Below are 24,140 nucleotides of genomic sequence, written 5' to 3' on the forward strand. Positions count from 1 at the left end.
TGAATTCAGTTTCTATCATTCTGAATATTTCTGAAGCTGCTGTCACCTTCATGTTATTACATACGATTTAGGAGCAGGAGGAGGCCACTCGGCCCCTCGAACCTGCTGCGCCAATGTTTCTTTGTTCATTGGTGGGACATGGGCATAGCTGGCTGGCCAGCATTTATTGTCCATCCCTAGTTGCCCTTGTTCAGAGGGCAGTTGAGAGTCAATCACATTGCTGTGGCTCTGGAGACAACGTGTAAGACAGCAGATTTCCTTTCCTAAAGGACATTAATTAGTGAACCAGATGGATTTTTCTGATAATCGACAATGGTTTCATGATCATCAGGAGACTCTTAATTCCAGATTTTTTTCCAAATTCCGCCATCTGCCATGGTGAGATTTGAACCCAGATCCCCAGAACATGAGCTGAGTTTCTGGATTAATACTCTGGCGATAAAACCACTAGGCCATTGCCCCTCCTATTAATACGATCACTGCTGATTTGATTGTAACCTCATCTCTACATTCCCATTACCCCAATAACCTTCATCACTTTGCTTATTAAGAATCTATCTACTTTTGCCATAAAATATTCAGAGACTGCTTCCATTGCCTTTTGATGAAGAGAGTTCCAAAGACTCAGGAGCCTCCGAGATGAGGAGAATTGATTTTCCCATCCCGTTGCGCTGCTTTTTTAGCGCAGCCAGCTGGGAGATTCTAGCAGCAGCCGATTTGTGCCATTCGTGCTAGGCGACTGGGCGCCCCGCGTCTCCCAGCGCCAGATTTCCGGCGCTGCCCCCCCACCCCCACCTTTCGGGCCAGGAGTGGTTCAATCCAGTGAGGTTTACTATAGCTTCCCACTTGTGGGAAGCTGGCAGCCTGGAGTGAAGGGGAGGCACTGCTGGAGTGAAGGGGGGGGCACTCGTGGACCCCAAGAGGGTCGGCTACTGGTGGGGGAGGGGCCGCCCAGGGAGCACCTTGGCACTGCCCATCGGGCATGGGGCAATGCCTAAGGGGACAGGGCCTGGTTGGGGCTTCTGGGGGCAATCAATGGGTGGGGGGGGGGGTTGCACTGCCACTCTGCACTCGGGTTGAGTGACAGAGGGAGGGAGGCTGTCGATCGGGGCTGGCTATTGGGTTGGAGGGAGGGGGTGGTCAGCCTGCTTGGGGGGGTGGGGGGTGCTCGGGGCTGTAGGGGGGGGTGTCAGGATTGTGGGGGGGGGCAGTCAGGGCTGCCGGTGTGGTGGGGGGATCATGGGAGGGGGGGGGAATGGAAAATCAGGACTCCAGTGGGGGGAGGGGGGGGAGGGGGGTTGGCGGGAGTGTACTCGAGGCTGGCCCAGGCATGTTTGGGGGCAATGATCGGGGCATTGGGCGGGCAGCGATGGGAAGTCGTGGGGCTGGGGATGGCTAGCGATTGAGCTGGCCAGCAATTGGGATGACAGCAGACAGGGGCCACTGAATGTGCGCCGATCTCGGCACTGACAGATCAGCGCGTAAGCAATGGTCCACTCAGCACTACGCTGCCGGCCTCTCCAGTGGGAATAGGCTCTGCCCCCAGCATTGTAACATGAATGACGCTTGTGCACAGAGTGTGGGAGATTCATTTTTAAACTCCCACTGGAAAAACAGGGGGATTTACTCCCATTTTTACAGGAGTTTGACACTTAGACTTTTTTGGGGGAATGCTCCCGCCCCCCGCACCTTTATATTTAAACAGGGACCCCTAGTTCTAGAATCTCCCACAAGAGGAAACATCCTCTTCACATCCACCTTGTCAAGACCACTCAGGATCTTATTATTAAAATATTAGCTGATTTTAAATTTTGGAAGAGGAAGAATGGTATATTAAGTGGTCGGGGCTCAAGGGCAATGAGGGGAGGGCATCAAACACTCGCCTTATGAAATGCTCACGTAATATTAAACAAGATATTGCCTCAGAATGTAAAAGTAAAATACTGTAGATGCTGGAGATGGAAAATAGAAAGTGGAAGAAAAACTCTGCAGGTCTGGCAGTATCTGTGAAGAGAGAAATGTTTCAAGTCCGATAGACCCTTACACCAATGTCTCACCCTTGGCAGGGAGCATGACCAAGCCAACTGTCCCCCTCTCCATGCAACTTTTCTTTCTTTATTCTGAAGCCTGGAGGATGCATGAACAAATGAACAGTGACGAAGATGATTGATGAGGGTAGGGCAGTGGATGTTGTCTACATGGACTTCAGTAAGGCCTTTGACAAGGTCCCTCGTGGCAGACTGGTGCAGAAGGTGAAGTTGCATGGGATCAGAAGTGAGCTGGCAAGGTGGATACAAAACTGGCTCGGTCAAAGAAGACAGAGGGTAGCAGTGGAAAGCTGCGTTTCTGAATGGAGGGCTGTGACAAGTGGTGTTCCTCAGGGATCAGTGCTGGGACCTTTGCTGTTTGTAATGTATATAAGTGATTTGGAGGAAAATGTAACTGGATTGATTAGTAAGTTTGCGGACGACACAAAGGTTGGTGGATTTGCGGTTACGTTGAGGACCATCAGAGGATACAGCAGGATATAGATCAGTTGGAGACTTGGGCGGAAAGATGGCAGATGGAGTTTAATCCGGACAAATGTGAGGTAATGCATTTTGGAAGGTCTAATACGGATACGATGGCAGAGCCCTTAAGAGTATTGATAGGCAAAGGGATTTGGGTGTATAGGTACACAGGTCACTGAAAGTGGCAATGCAGGTGGAAAAGGTAGTCAAGAAGGCATATGGCATGCTTGCCTTCATCGGCCAGGGTATTGAGTTTAAAAATTGGCAAGTCATGTTGCAGCTTTATAGAACCTTAGTTAGGCTGCACTTGGAATATAATGTTCAATTCTGGGTTGCCACACTACCAGAAGGATGTGGAGGCTTTGGAGAGGGTACAGAAAAGATTTACCAGGATGTCGCCTGGTATGGAGAGCATTAGCTATGAAGAGAGGTTGGAGAAACTTGGTTTGTTCTCACTGGAGCGACGGAGGTTGAGGGGCGACCTGATAGAAGTCTACAAGATTATGAGAGGCATGGACAGAGTGGATAGTCAGAAGCTTTTTCCCAGGGTGGAAGAGTCAATTACTAGGGGGCATAGGTTTAAGGTGCGAGGGGCAAGGTTTAAAGGAGATGTACGAGGCAGATTTTTTACACAGAGAGTAGTAGGTGCCTGGAACTCGTTGCCGGGGGAGGTAGTGGAAGTGGATACGGTAGTAACTTTTGAGGGGCGTCTTGACAAGTACATGAATAGGATGGGAATAGAGGGATATGGTCCCCGGAAGGGTAGGGGGTTTTAGTTAAGTCGGGCAGCATGGTCGGTGCAGGCTTGGAGGGCCGAAGGGCCTGTTCCTGTGCTGTAATTTTCTTTGTTCTTTGTTCAAAGATAAAGAACAATACAGCACAGGAACATGCCCTTCGGCCCACCAATATGCAGTTTCTATCCCTCTGTTCGCCTCCCATTCATGTGTCTATCAAGATAGACCTTGAACGTTGCTTACGTGCCTGCTTCCAAAAGAACAAAGAATCACTCGAGTTTGTCTCTGTCGCCAAGTGTTGAAGCAGCTCCATTTGTACTCCATTTGTTCATTTTACTTGTTTCTTGGGGGGGGGGGTTTCTCGTTGATATTGCTGCTGGGATTGGGAACCCACTAATCACTGAAAGAAAGTTGGCTCACTGCCTCTCCGTGGCCCAGTGTGGGTGGTGTAGGTCAAATCATTTTTCTGCTGTTCTGCTTGCTGAGGAGCAGATTTTTTTGAAATTCAATTTGGCATCACGCGTTAGTTTTCTACCACAGTTTATATCTGAGCACTTTGTTATTTCAGAAGTGACAGATGGAATTTAATACAGAGGAGTTCGTGGTAATACATTTTGGCAGAAGGACGATGGAGGGGCAATATAGCTTTAATGGCACAGTTCTAATGAATGTGCAGGAACACAGGGAACTGGGGCCGCATGTGCATAGATCTTTGAAGGCGGCACTGAGAGAGTAATTAGCAAAGCATATGGGAACTTGGGCTTCATAAATAGAGGTATTGAGTACAAAGGCATGGAAGTTATATTGAATCTTTCTCAAGCTCTGGTTAGGCATAACTAGAGTATTTTGTCTCATTTGGTCAACACATTTTTGGAAGGGTGTGTGGGACCTTGAGAGGGTATGGAGGAGGTTTACCAGGACGGTTCCAGTGATGGAATTTTAACTGCAATGTCTGGGATTGTTCTCCTTGGAGTTTAGGAGGTCACGTGGGAATTTGATAGAAGTTTGCGAGATTATGACTGATTGCAATGAGATAGACAAAGAAAAGCTGTTCCCCTTCGCTGATTGTGCACTTGCAACGACAAAGGGACACAGATTTAAGGATTTGATCAAGAGTTGCTGGGAGAATGTGAGGAAGAACTGTTTTACGCAGCGAGTGGTAATGACTTGGAACTCGCTGGACCATGTGGATGGTGGGAGCGGAAACAATCAATGATTTCAAAAGGAAAGACATGACACTCCAGGGCAATAAACCTGCAAGGATGTTGGGGAATTGAGTGGGGCACTGGGACTGACTGGATTACTCCCACATGCAGCTGGCCTGGACTCTGTGCTACAATGACTCTGAGTGGAAAATTTTAATAATGTAAACACCTTCTTTAAAAACCTGTACAAGTTGCATATTATCTGTAACTTTTATCCAACATGCACTTCATACCCAATGCAGATGTGCAATATACCACACTCACATAAACCCATTGTAGTCTGCCCACACCCTCGACTACCCTCCTGCATCTCACACTTTTTGCAAGTGCTCAAGTCTTTATATTCGCACTCCCTGCCCTGTTGTCACACTTTTCCCACCTGTTGGATGATGTCGTTCCCCAATGTATCATAATACTCAGGACGTTACCCCTTAGTAGACACCCAATGTAGATTGAGTACAGGCTCCACTCGCTGGAATCTGGGCATGCTTCAGATGGTCAGACCTGACATTACTAAATATCAGGCATGACAATGCCCTTGATGTGCATGAGGTTTAATTAAAGGGACAGGCAATACACAGGCATTGAAGTTACATGGTGAGGAATGTGGGGAATTTTCCCAAATCAATTCAAATTATTCCAATTCCATTCAGCTCATATTTGAATCAGTTGGCGTTTCTGCTAATAAATATGTATTTTAATATCAAGTCTGCTGAAATGAAGACAAAGCACTGACTATATGGTACCTTCACAGTTGCTGCATCGCAGTACATGGGTGCAGCTTAGTCTGTCACCCTCTGGTTCGATCCTCTTGCCTCCAATTGTGTACCACCTTGTCCTGCAGGAGAAAGTGAAGTGTGTCACTGAATGTCGTGGAATCTGCATAATGCGCCTGTCATTGACTGGCTTGCAAGCTGAGATGTGGGTGCAAGGCCTGCAGTGGTGTTAAGTGGGGAAGGGGGAGGGCAGGAGGAGGCATCTGGCCCCTTTTGAAAAAGGATATCTCTTCCACTGTCTACCTCCTCCACCAAGGCCTCCAGTGTAGTGTTGGAAATCTCAGAACCAGCTTTCTTTCATGTTGTGCCATTCTACAATGTTTTCCGACGCAGATTCACTTGCTGCACAATTGCCAGCCCCAACTTCCCCTTTAAGAGGTGCAGGCTAGCTTTAAGAAGTTAAGATTTTGGGTCTCCTTCAGACTTTTAGCCAATGAACAGTGAACATAGTGCGGCTGTATAGAACGTTGGTTAGGCCACATTTGGAAAACTGCCAGAAGGACGTGGAGGCTTTGGAGAAAGTCCGGAAAAGGTTTACCAGGATGTTGCCTGGTATGGAGGGTCTGAACAATGCGGAGAGATTGGTAAACTGGGAATGTTCTCCCTGGAAAGATGGAGGATGAGGGGCGACCTAATAGAGGTGAATAAATTATGAAGGGCATAGATAGGGTGAACAGTGGGAAGCTTTTTCCCAGGTCGGAGGTGACGAACACAAGGGGTCACAGGTTCAAGGTGAGGGGGGCAAGGTTCAACACAGATGTCAGGGGGACATATTTTACACTGAGGGTGGTGGGGGCCTGGAATGCACATCCAAGCAAGGTGATTGAGGTGGACATGCTGGGATCGTTTAAGACTTATCTAGATAGCCACATGAACAGACTGGGAATAGAGGGATACAAATTAATGGTCTAGTTGGGCACATGAGCGGCGCAGGCTTGGAGGGCTGAAGGGCCTGTTCCTGTGCTGTATTGTTCTTTGTTCACAGTTAGCCCCCTGGCTGTGCACAGAGATCATGTGAATGAGAGGGTAGCACAAAGAGAATGTGGTGTCTTAATGTCAATCAATGGATGTGGGTTAAATGCAGGTCATAATCCCCCTGTCTGTTTTCAGGGGCTATCCAATTGCCTCCCGAACAGTTCAACCTCACTTCAGGCTCAACACCGTGAATCCAATGATCTTTAGGTTCCTTTGTTGTAAAATTGAATCCCCTCTGCCACAAATAAGAGCTGCAAGTTAAAAATGGGATGTCGACACATTAGGTGAGTGGGAAAAACTGTGGCTAATGGGGTTCATTGAAATTTAAAGCCGTCTGGATCCAATGAAGACAAGTCAGAAACACTTAGTTAATGGTAGGAAATTCGGAACTACGGAGGAACAGAGACTTCAGTCCATGTCTACAATTTTTTATTAGCTCATCAACAGGTAAAAAAGTAGTTTCTAAGATAGCATGCTCACCTTTACCTCCAAGGGAATTGAAATAGAAAGGAGGTGGTGGCAATGCTTCAGTGTTTTGATTCAGTTGTTTGCTTGGTGCAGAGTGGTGGTCCTCAAACAGTATAATCAATTTTCTTCCCCCTCTCTCTCTTCTCTCGATGAGAGAGATATTGACAGTCCCTCATGGACAATGGCTAACTATCTACCCTTGATTAGTGGTTTCCTCTGGTGAGCTAATCCAGAACAAATGGGCACAATCTTCAAATCAGCACTGGGCCATTCAGGAGTGAAATCTGGAAGTCCTTTCTCATACAGAGGGTGGTTGAAATCTGAAACTTGCTTCCCCGAAATACTGTGAATATTCGGTTAACATACATTTTCCACGACTGAGATTGATATCGTTGTGTCAGTAAGGAGTATGATGGCTAAATGACGTTAGTCACACAACAGCCAATATATAAATGGTGGAGCATGCCAGAATGGTGTGTTGCATTAAAATTCTAATGTGCCCTGGTATACTATGATGTGGATTAAGTCCAGCATTTCCCCTAAGCTGTGCACAAACCAAGCATATGTTGACTCCATTAGCTTAATGCATGGGAGCATCAAAAAATTTAAAGGGGCAGCGCGGTGGTACAGTGGTTAGCACTGTTGCCTCACAGGGCCAGGGACCGGGGTTCAATTCCGGCCTTGGTGACTGTCTATGTGGAGTTTGCACATTCTCCCCATGTCTGCGTGGGTTTCCTCCGGGTGCTCCGGTTTCCCCACAGTCCAAAGATGTGCAGGTTAGGTGGATTAGCCACGGGAAATGTGTAGGGTTATGGGGATAGAGTGGGGGTGAGGGCCTGTTCCTGTTCCTACTTCCCCTACGTTGTGAGCCTAGGAATCCCATTCTGGCACAGGAAAACAGGAAGCTGCATTCATTTCTATTTCTGTTTCTTGCCAGCTTGTTGATTACAGAGTGGAGTTCAGTAAATGGTGGACATCAGAGTTCAAGACAATCAAATTCCCATCGCAAGGTACAGTTTTTGACTATTACATCGACTCGGAGACAAAGAAATTTGAGCCATGGTCCAAGCTTATTCCAAAATTTGATCTTGATCCTGACATACCTCTTCAGGTACGTAGCTAGTTTTAGTTGTATTACTTTTCAGTATTGAATGCATGTTATGCTGTTTGCATTGATATTTCACTTCTATGCTCATTTGTTTATTTTGTCGTCTGTCCTGACATATTTGTTAATGTGGATCTTTATGAATTAGAACCAGATCTTAGATGCCAGAATGGTGTGTTGCATTAAAATTCTAATGTGCCCTGGTATACTATGATGTGGATTAAGTCCAACATTTCTCCTAAGCTGTGCACAAACCAAGCATATGTTGGCTCCATTAGCTTAATGCATGGGAGCACCAAAAAATTTAAAGGGGTGGCACAGTGGTTAGCACTGCTGCCTCACAGCTTCAGGGACCCGGGTTCAATTCTGGGCTAGGGTGACTGTCTGTGTGGAGTTTGCACGTTTTCCCCGTGTCTGCATAGGTTTCGTCCAAGTGCTCCGGTTTCCCCACAGTCCAAAGATGTGCAGGTTAGATGGATTGGCCATACTAAATTGCCCCTTAGTGTCCCAAGATGTGTAAGTTAGATGCATTATCCGTGGGAAATGTGTCGGGTTGCGAGGATAGAGTGGGGATGAGGGCCTTGGTAAGTTACTCTGCCAGAGAGTCGGTGCAGACTCAGTGGACCGTATGGCCTCTTCTGCACCATGAGGGTTCTATGATTCTATGACCCACAGATTTGAAGGAATAGCCTGTAGACAATAACAAAACATTAGACAGAGTGTTGGTACAGCTTATGATTACCTTCATCGTGCATACTGTTTTAGCCTCATTGCTGGACAGGTGGAAAATGGGATCCATGTTGTCTCCAGCGAATGAGCAAATTGGAAACTTCATCTCTGAGCAGCACGAATGGAAAGTCTTGGGATAGAGTGTTAATTTGCCAAGTTGGTCACAATACACACTGTGGCACAGAGAGGGCTGGAGAGAGGAATTGCAGGAAATGCATGAAAAGCAGTCTTGTATTAGCAATACCTGCCCCTGAATTTTCATGACGTCGCGGGGACTCGGTGGATGAGTTAAAATGGCAGTTTCCAGCCGCACCTTGCATTCTCACCTGACCAGCTCCATTGAAGGGATAAGTATGTTTGAGTCCTCCACAATTTTCATAGGCCGGTTTTTCAAAGTCGTGGTTCACGGTGCCTCAGAATTGCCATGAACCATTTGTCTGCATGAGGGTATCTTTTGAAAAGTCAGTTCAAAAGGTGCTCCTCATGAGTCCATTATGCCATCAATCCCCTCCGACCCCTCATGTCCCCGGAACATATATGTTTTCCCCATGGCCCCGCATGTCCTCCATGCCAAACGATGGCACTTCACTGCCCATCTATCCACTGTACACTGCAAATAACCAAGGAATCCTACAGTGAGAATAGATTGTGTTAAAAAACTCCCACTTGCCAAAAAAAAACTTTTTTTACTGCAGGCCAATAGAAGTGTCAATGATCCAGACATTTTAAAGTATCAGTAGTCAAAACTGTAAGCACTTGAAACCTCTTTATATTGTGTAAATCAGCATTATTCAAATGACAGAAGAGATCTGAAAGCCAGCACTATCAATCAAACAATGTTTTCTTGTGAGGGGGGTGGGGTGGGTGGAGGCAGGCGGGGGAGGGTGGCAGCTTAGCTTATCAACAGTCAAATAGATTTCTGGGCTCCAAGCCAAGTTTCATTATGTATTCTTGACTGACAACAAATACATTGGAGTATAGATGTACCTGATCCCTCGGAAAAACATTGCTTGATTGATAGCTCTCACTCTCTGATTTCTTCTGTCAGTTGCACAGAGCTGGTTGAACTTTGTTGATCTAATTTTGGATGTCACATGGCTGTCAGAAACACGGCTTCTTAACCTGTGTTTACCTTTTTAAAGCTCATTGCCATATTCACCCATGTGAATGAGACTTGCTGATGTCTTGATGTGACTTGGCAACAGCAAACAGCAGTTCAATCTCTGTATTGTGCTTATGTAACGGGTGGACCTGACCCACTGATGTGATGACGTTGTGAATGGTAAATTTCACTCTGTATTCACATTGTAGCAAATCTACCTTGCGTTTCAGAGAAGTGCCGAAAGACTATGGGTTGATACTTGCTGATGTGGCCGCAATTGTTTTTTTAGGCGTGTTTGGTGCATACGGTAGAGACGATTCGTATCCGCTACTTCATGGAAAGGCTGCTGGATAGACGCAGGCCTGTCATGCTCGTGGGGAATGCAGGGACAGGTAAATCCGTGCTGGTGGGTGAGAAACTTGGATCGCTGGACCCTGATGAGCACATGGTGAAGAATGTACCATTTAACTATTACACCACATCTGCCATGCTACAAGGTAAGAATCCTCAATTAGTCGGGGAGTGGCTATTAACTAAAGGGAATATGCTTCAAGTGTTTGAGATTTTAAAAATCACAGACTTTTATTGAAGACAAGTAAATGGCCTGATAGTCGTTTGTTGAGTATATTATTTTTACTTTATAATACGAATTGGCAAAAGTATTGAGTGAGACTTTGGGAAACCTCTCCCTAAAGAGCTCAGCCATCACATCAACTACCTTGTAACGTCTGATATAAAAATTGCTAAAATGCATTTTGTAAAGCTAAACGTCAATACGAAAGCATGAACACACATCCAAGCAGAAGGAAGTAAGGTGGTTTGTTGGTTAAACTATTTTGCTGCCTTAACTCTAAGGCAGTTAAAACTTTAAGATCTTGTTTGGGACTGTGAGGTCGCGGAGAAGACCTGCTGCACAAGACCATTCTTTTATACGGTCCCTTTAGGAGATGCTATCTGTAGACATCATCTGCATATTCCCAGCTTGCTCCTGATTCTTGGCCTCCTGTTCCTGACTGCAAATATTCATGGGCATTTTTGCTGTATATTGATTGCAGGTAGTTCTGTTTTTAATGTTGAATCCAATAGAAATCATAGAAACCCTACAGTGCAGAAGGAGGCTATTCGGCCCATCGAGCCTGCACCGACCACAATCCCACCCAGGCCCTACGCCCACATATTTACCCGCTAGCCTACACATCCTAGGACTCTAAGGGGCAATTTTTAACCTGGCCAATCAACCTAACCCGCACATCTTTGGACTGTGGGAGGAAACCGGAGCACCCGGAGGAAACCCACGCAGACACGAGGAGAATGTGCAAACTCCACACAGACAGTGACCCGAGCCGGGAATCGAACCCGGGACCCTGGAGCTGTGAAGCAGCAGTGCTAACCACTGTGCTACCGTGCCGCCCTGTGTATCGAGGTCAGTTTTCAAATTCTGTGAGGACTGCGAAAAGCTGCCATAGTTCAGCAGCGATCATGTTTGTTCATCTCCTGCTATTGCAAGAGGCACACCAAAAATCATTGCCCAGAGAGCGTCTTCACAGAATGGCAGATATATCAGCATTGATAATATGGCACTCTGTTTCCTCCACCATCAAATACCTATCTTGATTGCAAATTCTATTTAATATTAATAGGGATAAGATCATTAATGAGTGAGATTTATTAATAAGTGAATAAACCAATAATTTTTAACTGGACTGTAGCTTGTTGATTCTGATGATCATTGAGGGCCGAATTTTCATGTCAAAGGTGGAATTAGCTGATAAGATTAGTCTCACCATTGTGATTTAACCTTCAACTTGAGCCTGCTGGCAGACAGGATCTTCTGTGCTCCAGGCTCTACATACTCTGGAGATTACCCGATGCAGAAATGGGAGGCAGGCAGAATCCAGAACGGGCAGGTGAAAAGGCCCATCTTTCCTAAAATGCCTTGGCCCGGTTATTCTAAGGCCATCAGCTGAACCACCTGATCATTTTATACCCCCCTTCACCCTCACCCACTCATCTTTATCTCCTCACCACCACCCCCCACCCCTAACCTCACCTTGTGACCCATCACCCACTTAATGAGCAGAGTTCATAAGCCCTGTTATAACAGTTCAAAGTCATTAAAAAGCCCATAAAACCTCTCAAGTAAACAAACAGACTTGCCAAAGCAACTATGTAAATATTGTCAAACGCTTCTAAAATGATTGGGTGTTTGGATTGCAGTCAAGAGGCCATAAAACTCTAAGTAAACAAATAGACTTCAGAACTGTTATCTGAACAAATGTCAAGATTAAATACATAAAAGCAATGGAAAAGGTGATACATTAACACATTATTATAATAGGCTATTCTTTCAATATGGTGAACTGCGTTCTGCATTTTTATTTGTTGGATATTTTTTAACTAATCTGAAGAGTTTTCCACATTTACAATGTTGATCTTTTACTTGACAGCTTGTCATTTAGCAAAGGTTATAATCTGACAAACAATTTTGTTTAATGTGTAGTTACATCTTCCAATTACAGCATTGTCATAACTCATCCTTGTGAACACAGATACATACAGTTCATGCTACAACATTGAATGATGAACTGTAAACAAAACATTTTTCTTACTTTAAACCCTTCCCGCCTCCATTCCATGATTCACGCCTCCATGTAGATGGTGTAAAACCCAACAGCTACTAAAGTCCCGCCATTCAAAAATAACAACTTGAAATGGACTCTAAATGTGCCCACAGCACTGTCACTGGCTGATGCGCGACAATTAAGCACGTGGAACCAAGGCTTCGATATTGAAGGCTTTTATTGTGTAACAATGGAACGACTAACACGAATACACCAGTTCAGACTGAAGGGGTCCTGCCGGAGCAGAGGGTCTTATACCTCGCCACCGGAGGCGGGACCCCACTGGAATGTGCCATGATAACACTTATAACAGGTAAACACCCTAACCCAACAACATTGTACAACCCCCACAGTAACAACACCCTAGCCCAACAGTAACATAATAACACCCCCAGTGGTGAACCAACGATGGTTCACCACATTCACCCCTCCTTTAAGAACAAAAGGTGGCGGGGTGCAAGAAAAAAACAGGTCATATAAACAGAATTCACAAGTCCAGACGGTCTGGAGGACCGCACCGACGCTGTGATCTCCTCAACACCGGTTGCGAAACCGGAGCAGGTGCTTGCGGTGGCGTTCTCTCCAAAACAACGTCCGGCTGTCCCCTCAAGGACTCCCGGGCCGGCTGGCCCTGGTGAGGCGATGGTGCAGGGGATCCTGGAACCTTTGGTGGTGGTGGTGATGATGGTGGCGCCGATCTCCGAGTCTCAGGCAAGCTGTACATGGGAGTAAAAGTGTTATGCACTGGTCCCGGTGCTGACCGCGCCACGTCTGGGGAAGCAATGAGGAGTAGTGGATTCGTGACTGGGGGAATAGGAGCGACAGGAGTTGCTACGTCCCCTGCGGGCGCCAGGTCTCTAATGGAGACAGTGTCCTCTCGCCCGTCAGGATATGCCACATAGGCATACTGAGGGTTGGCGTGGAGGAGTTGGACCGGTTCGACCAAGGGGTCGGACCTGCAAGCCCTCACATGTCGCCGCAGAAGGACGGGTCCTGGGTACGTCAACCAGGCTGGCAATGAGGTTCCCGAGGACGACTTCCGAGGGAATGAGAACATCCTCTCGTGGGGAGTAGCATTGGTTGCCGTACACAGGAGGGAGCGGATAGAATGGAGCGCATTTGGAAGGACCTCCTGCCAACGGGAGACTGGAAGGCCCCTGGATTTCAGTGCCAGTAGGACAGCCTTCCAGACTGTAGCATTCTCCCTTTCCACCTGTCCGTTACCCCTAGGGTTGTAGCTCGTGATTCTACTAGAGGCAATCCCGAATGAGAGCAGGAATTGCCTCAAGTCGTTGCTCATGAACGACGAGCCCCTGTCGCTATGAATGTAGCAGGGGTACCCGAACAGGGTAAAAAGCTCACTGAATGCCTTGATGACGGTGGCAGTCGACGTGTCCGCACAGGGGACAACAAACGGGAACCGGGAGTACTCGTCTATTATGTTGAGGAAATAGACATTCCGGTCCGTTGAGGGAAGGGGGCCCTTAAAATCCACACTCAGCCTCTCAAAAGGGCGAGTGGCCTTGACCAATTGTGCCCGGTCTGGTCGATAAAAGTGTGGTTTGCATTCTGCGCAAATCCGACAGCTTCTCGTCACTGACCTGACATCCTCCACCGAGTAGGGCAGGTTGCGGGCTTTGACGAAGTGGTAGAGTCTGGTGACTCCAGGATGACACAGATCATTGTGGAGAGCCTTCAAGCGGTCCTCCTGCATGATGGCGCATGTTCCGCGCGAGAGGGCATCCGAGGGCTCATTGAGCTTCCCTGGACGATACATAATATCGTAATTATAGGTGGAGAGCTCAATTCTCCACCGCAAGATCTTATCGTTCTTGATCTTGCCCCTCTGCGTGTTGCTGAACATAAACGCCACGGATCGTTGATCCGTGATCAGGGTGAACCGCTTCCCTGCCAGGTAATGGCGCCAGTGTCTGACTGCCTCCACAATGGCCTGAGCCTCCTTCTCCACCGCTGAGTGCCGAATTTCGGGGCCTTGAAGGGTGCGGGAAAAGAACGCGACGGGCCTGCCTGCCTGGTTTAGTGTGGCGGCTAGGGCGAAATCAGATGCATCACTCTCCACCTGGAAAGGGATGGATTCATCCACCGCGTGCATCGTGGCTTTCGAGATGTCGCTTTTCAAAGCCTTGAAGGCCAATTGGGCCTCCGGCGTAAGTGGGAAGGTCGTGGACTTGATGAGCGGACGAGCTTTGTCTGCGTAGTTGGGGACCCACTGTGCATAATACGAAAAGAACCCGAGGCATCTCCTCAGTGCTTTCGTGCTAGCGGGCAAGGGAAGTTCAGTAAGTGGGCGCATACGGTCTGGATCAGGGCCAATGACCCCGTTTTCCACCACGTATCCGAGGATGGCTAACCTGCGCGTACGGAATACGCACTTCTCCCTGTTATAGATCAGATTCAGGCGAGATGCAGTGCGCAGAAAGTGTTGGAGATTCGTGTCGTGGTCCTGCTGGTCATGGCCGCAGATGGTGACGTTATCCAGGTACGGGAAGGTAGCCCGCAACCCGTTCTGGTCCACCATTCGGTCCATAGCACGCTGGAAGACCGAGACCCCATTGGTGACACCAAATGGAACCCTGAGGAATTGGTATAGACGACCATCCGCCTCAAAAGCCGTATATTGTCGGTCCTCTGGGCGGATGGGGAGTTGATGGTAGGCGGACTTAAGGTCTATGGTAGAGAACACTTGGTACTGCGCAATCTGATTGACCATATCAGAAATGCGCGGGAGAGGATACGCATCCAGCTGCGTATAACGATTAATGGTCTGACTATAGTCGATGACCATCCGAGGTTTGTTCCCGCTTTTGACTACCACGACCTGCGCTCTCCACGGACTAGCACTGGCCTGTATGATCCCTTCCTTGAGGAGCCGCTGAACCTCAGATCTAATAAAGATCCGGTCCTCAGCGCTGTAACGCCTACTTTTAGTAGCGATGGGCTTGCAGCCAGGTACCAGATTCTTAAAGAGGGATGGTGTAGTGATTTTCAGGGTGGATAGATTGCACGCGGGGCGCTTTGGGCAATTTGGAGGCTGCGGCTGATTCCCTACTGCCAGTGAAGGGAGTGGCCCACCGTACTGTAGGATCACACTCTTCATGTGGACCATAAAATTTAGTCCGAGGAGAATTGGCGCACAAAGGTGAGGTAACACAAGGAGCCTGTATTGCTCGTAAATTGTGCCCTGTACCTCAAGAGTTACCATACATCGTCCTTGGATCGGTACAGACCGGGACCGTGATGCCATGGAAATTGTCTGCTTGGCAGGGAGAACCCGGAGTCCACACCTTTTAGCAGTTTCAGGGTGTATGAAACTTTCGGTGCTCCCACTGTCAAACAGACAATTCACAGTTCGACCACTAACCTTTATATCCATCATGGAATTCTCAAGCCTGTAGTGCTTGGTCTGGTCCAGGGAGATCGACGCCACCGTTGGCCCCTGGGCGTCACTCCATGCCGCCGATGTTGATGCTGAGGACCCCTGCTGGTCGCTCCTAGTCGTCGTGGACCATGATGGCCGCCCCCATGAATCGCACGTGGGCGAGGGCGCCAAACGCAGCGACTTCTGGTGGTCTTCCTCCTCCTCCGTCAGCCACGATGGCGCCGTCCTGGGTTAGCACGTGGTCGGACCTCGTGGGTACTGCGACGCCGAAGGAGATTGTCTCCGTTCTGGAGGGTTACAAGCTGCACTGCCGTTTTTAGACTTAGACCTGCAGACTTTGCCGTAGTGGCCTTTTTTACCGCACTGGCTGCAGATTGCCGTTCTTGCCGGACACTGTTGCCGTGGATGCTTGGCCCCACCACAAAAATAGCATCGCTGGCCACCTGGAGCTGCCGCCGACGTCGGATCGATCTGGGAGCGCGGGTTAGCGGGGCGAGGAGGGAGCTGAGCTTGCTCCTGCCACGTTGACTGCACGTGGTCCTCGGGGTACAGCGCCAAGCTCTTCGACGCCGCTTCCAGCATCCCAGCCATCTCCATTGCTTGGGTCAAGTCGAGATTCCCCTTTTCCAGCAATTTAAGCCTGATGTACGAGGACCCTACCCCTGCTACGAACGCGTCTCGGGCGAGGTCGTACATATATTGTTCGGCTGATACGTCTTTACAATCGCAACCCCTGGCAAGCTGCAGGAGCTCATTGGCGTAGTCCTCCATGGTTTCGCCCGACTGCCGACGTCGTGTAGCAAGGAGGTAACGAGCGTGTATCTCGTTGGGTGGCTTCGTGTATCGTTTTTTTAGGAGCTCGACGGCCCTCGGGTAAGTGGGAGCTGCACGAATGGCGAGATAAATCGTGTCGCTTACCCTTGCGTGGAGGACCTGGAGTTTATCACTGTCTGTAGTGATAGCTACAGAGGCTGCCAGGTAGTCCTCGAAACACTTCCACCAGTGGTCGAATGTGTTAGCGGCACCGACCGCACGTGGGTCCAGTGCCAGACGATCCGGTTTTAAGATCTGTTCCATACTCTTTTTTTGTACAGCTGTGAGTTTTCTGTTACACAATAAAATTGATGCGCGACAATTAAGCACGTGGAACCAAGGCTTCGATACTGAAGGCTTTTATTGTGTAACAATGGAACTACTAACACGAATCCACCAGTTCAGACTGAAGGGGTCCTGCCGGAGCAGAGGGTCTTATACCTCGCCACCGGAGGCGGGACCCCACTGGAATGTGCCATGATAACACTTATAACAGGTAAACACCCTAACCCAACAACATTGTACAACCCCCACAGTAACAACACCCTAGCCCAACAGTAACATAATAACACCCCCAGTGGTGAACCAACGATGGTTCACCACACTGTCCTCCTCCTAACTTGGGGGGTGGGGGGGTGCAGGGGCGGAAATGCCTGGTCCCTCCTTTGTCCTTGTGAAAATGGCCAAGGGCAAAATAGAGATGGGAATTCTGACTGCCCCACTTGGTGGCTTTTTCTATTCTGGTCTAGTCTCTGGTTGGTACCGATCAGGACGGTGACAATCTGACCCTGAAACTTTAATATACACCGGCACACAGTGATAGGATATGGACTTCCATCATTCTTGAAATCTGGCTCTTGGACTGAATGTTGCCTTGTAATGTTAATACAAGTTAACATAGTTACTGTTGGGGGTTGTGGAAAAGAAAAGATGTGGTTTGAACACACAGCTTCAAAGTAACACATAGATTCAAAGTCGCATACAACAGGTTTATTGAAAGAGATAAAAGCAAATTACTGCAGATGCTGGAATCTGAAATCAAAAGAGAAAATGTTGGAAAATCTCAGCAGGTCTGGCAGCATCTGTAAGGAGAGAAAAGAACTGAAGTTTCGAGTCCAGATGACAAGGGGTCTTCTGGACTGGAAACGTCAGCTCTCTTCTCTCCTTACAGATGCTGCCAGACCTGCTGAGATTTTCCAGCGTTTTCTCTTCTGGTTATTGAAAGAGATGTTCTCTGCACTGCACAGAACAGAAACTGAAAATAAATAGCAGCCTGTGAAACACCCCAATGACATCACCATCAAATCAGGTGACCAACTCTTAAAGCAATCATGCAACCACTTATATATATAGTATGTCTTGATTCCAGATTCCTCTCCACAGAGGAGGATGAAAAGCCAAGGGATGGATGTGACCAAGATTGTCTCATACACCTCCTTAGTGGTAGGCTAGATTGCCATTCAGGCACATCTGATAATGACCCATCTTCTTGGCTAGAGATATTGTGTGGTTGGCCACTGTTTGATTTTGACAATCGGATATTACGGTTGGATATTGGGTCTTAAGAATTACAAATGGTGGCTCATTCCATGGCAGGCTCAAAACATTTTGGAGATGCCATTCTTCTGAAGGGATTGTGTCAGGGCAGATCTTTTCTAACCTGCCTTCCGTAATCTGACTCTGTCCCACATATTGGAGGGAGGATGACTTGAATATTAGGATAGGCTTCTGTGTCAGTCCTGGCACCAGTCCTGGGCACCAGCTTGTAGATACTTGGCTGTTGAAAAGTTCACTACTTAATCAAAGTAAATGCCTTAGTCCTAGTCAGTAAATATGTTAAGCTCACTGATATATTTAAGGTTAAGAACTTGGAAGTTTATTCCTCAAATGTAGACAACTTTACTGAAACTGAGTGCATCGGTGCCATGTAGTAATGTTGGCAGCAATCAAAATAGCATTAATTCAGCAAATTTGTAAGTGCCATTGATTTTTTTTCTGGCTCAGAGTTATAAGCCTTTCAGCACAGCAGAGTACAAGTCCCAGGTAATTATGGGATGTGGTAAGTAACAGCATAAATCACTCCTCAGCATTTCCTGGAATTTCTGTGCATAATAATGATGCACACATTAGGTGAAGATCTTGTGGCAAAGTAGATAGTGTCCCTGCCTCTGTGCCTGTAGCTCCAGTTTCAACTCCCACTGCAAGGAAGGTGCATTCCTAATGCGGTCAAACAGGCTAAGCATCTTTACAGTGTCAGGCATTAAGAATGTGAGAGATTCCTGATCAGCAATGTGATGGAAAGAAATTGGAGCCTCTGCATCTCCATCCAGATGGGTGGCACAGTGGTTAGCACTGCTGCCTCACAGCGCCAAGCAACCCAGGTTCGATTCCCGGTTTGGGTCACTGTCTGTGTGGGGTTTGCACATTCTCCCTGTGTCTGCGTGTCTGTTTCCTCCGGGTGCTCCGATTTCCTCCCACAGTCCAAATATGTGCAGATTAAGTGGATTGACCATGCTAATCTTAGTGTCAGAGGGACTAGCCAGGGTAAATGCATGAGGTGGTGGGGATAGGGCCTGGATGTGATTGTGGTCAGTGCAGACTCGATGGGCGAATGGCCTCCTTCTGCACTGTAGGTTTCTGTGATTCTATGATCCATAGCTCTAGGTTACAGCATGAATGTAAAAGTGTGTGTCGTCACAGCAACTGAGACTACTTGAGGGCTCGGCTGGCTTAGTTGGCTGGATGGCGGGTGTGCATCAGACTGGTGCTGACACCACGGGGTTCGATCCCTGTTCCAGCTGAGATGGGCCCAGGCCCTGTCTCCTTCCTTCCCTATGGCGGAGGTTGTGGCACTGTTGGGCGGACCTGCCTTCAGGCAGACAACCCAAGAAGAAGACCCTGTAGATGTGGCATTACTGCGGTAAATCTTCAGGAAAATCTGCACCATTACTACAAGAAGAATAAACTACTTCACTGAAGCTCCTGTTCTTACGTACTAGAATTGTCTTTTACATTTAGGATTAAACAAGCTGTGTAGCTAGGAAGCAACATATGTAAGAGCACAGATTATCAGATGCCTTCTCAGGCTAAATCTTTTATATGTAAAAAGTACTCTTGTCTAGTAAACCTGCTCAGTTTCACCGTGGGTTGGACTTTTTCATTTCCATCCCCCAGTGCATCTGAAATGCTCTGCTATTGATGCAATTCACTCACACTGCTGGGACATAATTTATTCAATATTCGGTGGTTTGAAAATTCTCTTTGCAGTTACCAACTTGTCGCTGAATCTCATTAAGTGGTGACTCATCCAGTCGGTCTATCTGTAAATGTTGCTTTAATTTTAGAGGTACTGAAAGGCAGTTGGAATAACCATTTAAAAGGCAAACTTGCACATCATTGACCAACATGCCAAATGATGCTAAATGCAACGGCTGCACTCCCAATATAATGACAAGGAGGATTCACTCAGGTAGTCCGTCGCAAGGTCAGGAGAAAAATTTGTGATTCATGGAAGAGAATCGTAGAATTCCTATATTGCAGAAGGCCATTCAGCCCATTGAGCCTGCATCGATGAGAATCCCACTCAGACCCTATACCCGTAACCCCATGTAGTTGCCCTGCTAATGCCGCTGACATTAAGTGGCAATTTACCGTGGCCAATCAACCTAACCTGCACATCTTTGGACTGTGGGAGGAAACCGGAGGAAACCCACGCAGACACGGAGAGAACATGCAAACACCATGCAGACATTCACCCGAGGCGGGAATTGAACCTGGGCCCCTGGCGCTGTGAGGCGGCAGCACTAACCACTGTGCCACCATGCCGCCCATTCTGTTATAATGGACTGGAAATTGCTATTTTTCGAAAGCACACACTTATTGCTGGGAGAATTACTAAGTTGTGAAGAGGGACCCATCTTTTGGTTTTTCATTCTCTCTTTCACCCCCTTGTATTGTACTCACATTTATGCAACCTGTTTTGACTTGGGTACGTGCAAACAGCCATGACACGTGAGATGGACATAAAGTTTTCTTCCAGCAAGCTTGAGTTCGAATATTGCCTAGCCATGCTTCTTAGTTCCTTTCAGTACTATTTCCTTTACATTTTTGTTGTGTATGTGGTGTTTGTCCCTTTAAGACAGTGAGTCACCTGCCTTGAGGGACCCATGGAATCTGAGAGTGAGTGATCACACCAGAGGGTGAAGGCCTCTCTCAGGCAGAATCATCGAGCAGCCATGTTGTAAGCATGTATGGACTCGAGTTCTGCTCCAGGGCAGCCCAGAGCTGCAAACCTCCTGCACCTAAATTTCTCTTATCAATAAATACCTTTGGTTCCTAACAAAGTCTGAATCTCTACGGCACTGGAGTGTCACAACATAACATAGAATTATGGAATCCTTACAGTGCAGAAGGAGGCCCTTCGGCCCATTTGGTCTGCACCAACTCTCTGACAGAGCACCTTCCCCAGACCCATCCCCTCCTGTAACTCCATGCACTTACCCTGCTAATCCCCTTAATTTACACATCTTGGGACACTTAGGGGAAATTTAACATGGCCAATTTATGTAACCTGCGCATCTTTGGACTGTGGGAGGGAACCGGAGCATTTGGAGGAAACGCACGCAGAATCGGGGAGAATGTGCAAACTCCATACAGACAGTCACCCGAGGCTGGAATCGAGCCTGGTTCACTGGCACTGAGAGGCAGCAGTGCTAATCATTGTGCCTCCCCATCCCAGCAGCTCTCCTGTGTTCCACCTTTCTTGGGGTGAGGGAAATCTCCCTTCCTGCTAGTTCTCAATGCCAGTCACTCAGTGAGTGCAGTGCGACTGCCATGGAAGTCTTGGCTCCCTGAAAAAGAGAGTGGAATTTCATATGGGAGTAGCTGCTGGAACAGGAGAGCGGAGTCCAACTATCTGGGCTCTCGCTGTTTTTGTTTATATGCTGAGGCAAGAATCCAGTATTGATTTTAGTGCCAGAAATAATGGAAGCAAGTTCAGAGACAGCAGATTGTAGAGCTGCCTGTCAGTCAATGATCCAGCTCCTGAGCACCACTTCAGCTAGTCTTGCAGCCCAGGCCCTTTGTTGTGTTGTATTGCCCACCCTCCCTGCAGTTTCCGAACCACGCAATCCTCCTCACTGACCCTCGAATTTCCATTATCATGCAAAAATAAAGTGACAGGGAGAAATACAACGAAATGGGGCAGAGAATGCCAGAGAGCCCTTGAAAAGATTGAACTGCAAAGACAGACTCTGAAAATGATGGAAGAAAACTACATAGAGCTACAATGTGCGAAATAGGCAGGCAGAAACAAAGAATAAGCCAATGGGGAAAAATAAAATTAAAATATTAAATTTGAGGATGCCATCTCTAAGGGGCTGGTTTTTATTGTGTTTTCATCAGTGGGACTTGTGTTTCTATTTCATTCTCAGCGAGCGGACATATAAAAACCACTGCCCTCGATGGAGTTTAGAAGGATGAGGGGGATCTAATTGAAACTTACAGAATACTGAGAGGTCTGGATAGAGTGAACGTGGAGAGGATGTTTCCACTAGTGGGAGAGACTAGAACTCGAGGGCACAACATCAGAGTGAAGGGACACTCCTTTAAAACTGAGATGAGGAGGAATTTCTTCAGCCAGAGGGTGGTGAATCTGTGGAATTCATTGCCACAGAGGGCTGTGGAGGCCGGGACATTGAGTGTCTTTAAGACGGAGATAGATAGGTTCTTGATCAATAAGGAGATCAAAGGTTATGGGGAGAATGGAGATGAGAACCATATCAGCCATGGTTGAATGGTGGCCAAATGGCCTAATTCTGCTCCTATATCTTATGGTCTAAAATCATGAAACAATTTCATAGAATATTCCCTTTTCGAAGAAGTTTCCCAACACAACTAATTGGGGTCTTTCCATAACACCAAACATTTTTAAAGGATGATTTCTAAGGTTTTTATGAAATTTTGAATTTGTGCATTCTGGTGTTTTTTTAATTAATTATTAAGAGCATAATTTGCTCCTTCTGTACATTGATAAAAAAATAATCAGGCCCTTTAAGGCCCATGGCAAGTTGACATCTGTACATGACGTTGAAAAAAGCAGATTCTTAAACTCTCCATACCCCCCCCCCCCCCCCCCACCTCTTCCCCCACCCCTGCCCCAGGCAATAGAGGGTAACCCAGATAGGCTTCACACTAATAATTCATTAACCCGTGCTCTACTTGAGATGAAGACAGGATCAGGTCAGCTCTGATACCTCTAATGTTGGGATAAACTGTAGACCATTGTTATCTATGCTTATAAGTGAACAAATGACCACTCATGTATGGTATTGAAGGGGGTCTGGAAATACTCCTTCGAGGCTATGTACACCTATGGACACATAGCAACTGATTGTTAGCCGCAAGGGTGACAAACAGGCCAAGCATAAGCAGCAGTTCCTTTAAGAGACAAGCATGTGCGACTGCATATTAATATTGGGCAGCACGCTGGCACAGTGGTTAGCACTGTTGCCTCACAGCGCCAAGGACCCACGTTCAATTCCAGCTTTGGGTGGCTGTGCAGAGTATGCATGTTCTCTGCATGGGCTCCATCTGGGTGTTCTGGTTTCCTCCCACAGTCCAAAGATGTGCAGGATAGGTTGATTGGCCAAGTTAAATTGCCCCTTAGTGTCAGGGGGATTAACAGGAGTGGATGCATGGGGTTACCGGGATAGGGCCTGGTTGGGATTGTTGTTGGTGTAGACTCGATGGGCTGAGTGGCCTCTTTCTGCACTGTAGAGATTCACCGATTCAAGTACACATACAAATGCGTCATGCATACCATAGGGAAATTAGAGAGAATATTGGTCAATGGCACAAACACAAGCCAGAAGATAAGATTATTTACAAATACTGTTGACTGGGAAACCCTATATACACATCTGACCTTGTTCACTGCTGCTTTCAAACTGCTTAAAAACTGCTTACACCCTGTCGAGTTGTGGAATGATTGAAAGTAGTTGAAGATAATGCACCCTTAAATTTGCATGCACTTCACATCACAACACAAGTTGAGAGTCTTGATGAGCAAGGTGCAAAGTTCTCACACCTAGAAACAAAGACAAGGGCAGTTGTGCTGACAGTGAATAGACTTTCAGTCTCCTTTGGGGCAGAAGAGAAATAAGAGAGAGAGAGGAAAAGCATGGTGATTAGCATGGTCAGCAGAGAGAAGAAGCTGCGAGTTCTCTGTAAGCTATCAAAGCAGGACGTGGGATTGAAGACAGCCTCTGGTCAAAGAGAGAGATCCTGGAGCCATCTACAGAATCCAGGAGATTTGTCCTGATGTGGCCAGGAGGGAAGAAGAATTGTTGGAGCAGGCTTTATTGCTGGTAGTGGAATCTGGAAACTCGCTAAAAGCTGAGGAAAGCATCAATAGACGATTGCATGGCGCTCAGTGAAATAGGGAAACATGATCCCTTTGGAAGCTGGAAGCAACTGTGTACTGATTCCTTTAAGGAAAGTGATTCTGTGGATAGTGTGGTGAACATATATCCGAGACATGGAGTTATCGGTCATGTTAGGATTAACTTTTGTGTAGTTTTGAATATAAATTGCTTACAAAATAGTGTTTCGTCAGTGTTGCTTTTAGTTTGTTCGTTCGAGTAAAACATAATACTTGGAAACATGTCGTCCAATCCCTTTAAGTTGGTCAATGCAAATTCAC

General features: G+C 47.1%; 1 protein-coding gene across 1 annotated transcript in view; it reads left to right on the top strand.

Annotated features, from left to right (window-relative positions):
* Positions 1 to 24,140, top strand: part of dnah9 (dynein, axonemal, heavy chain 9) — a 591,107-nt gene that overhangs the window by 184,136 nt on the left and 382,831 nt on the right. Inside the window, exons 37-38 of the mRNA XM_078225415.1 lie at positions 7,606 to 7,779; positions 9,894 to 10,101. Of these exons, the coding sequence (XP_078081541.1) occupies positions 7,606 to 7,779; positions 9,894 to 10,101 (382 nt within the window). The remainder of the gene's footprint in view (positions 1 to 7,605; positions 7,780 to 9,893; positions 10,102 to 24,140) is intronic.

This window comes from Mustelus asterias, chromosome 12, assembly GCF_964213995.1.
Source record: "Mustelus asterias chromosome 12, sMusAst1.hap1.1, whole genome shotgun sequence".
Lineage (NCBI taxonomy): Eukaryota > Metazoa > Chordata > Chondrichthyes > Carcharhiniformes > Triakidae > Mustelus > Mustelus asterias.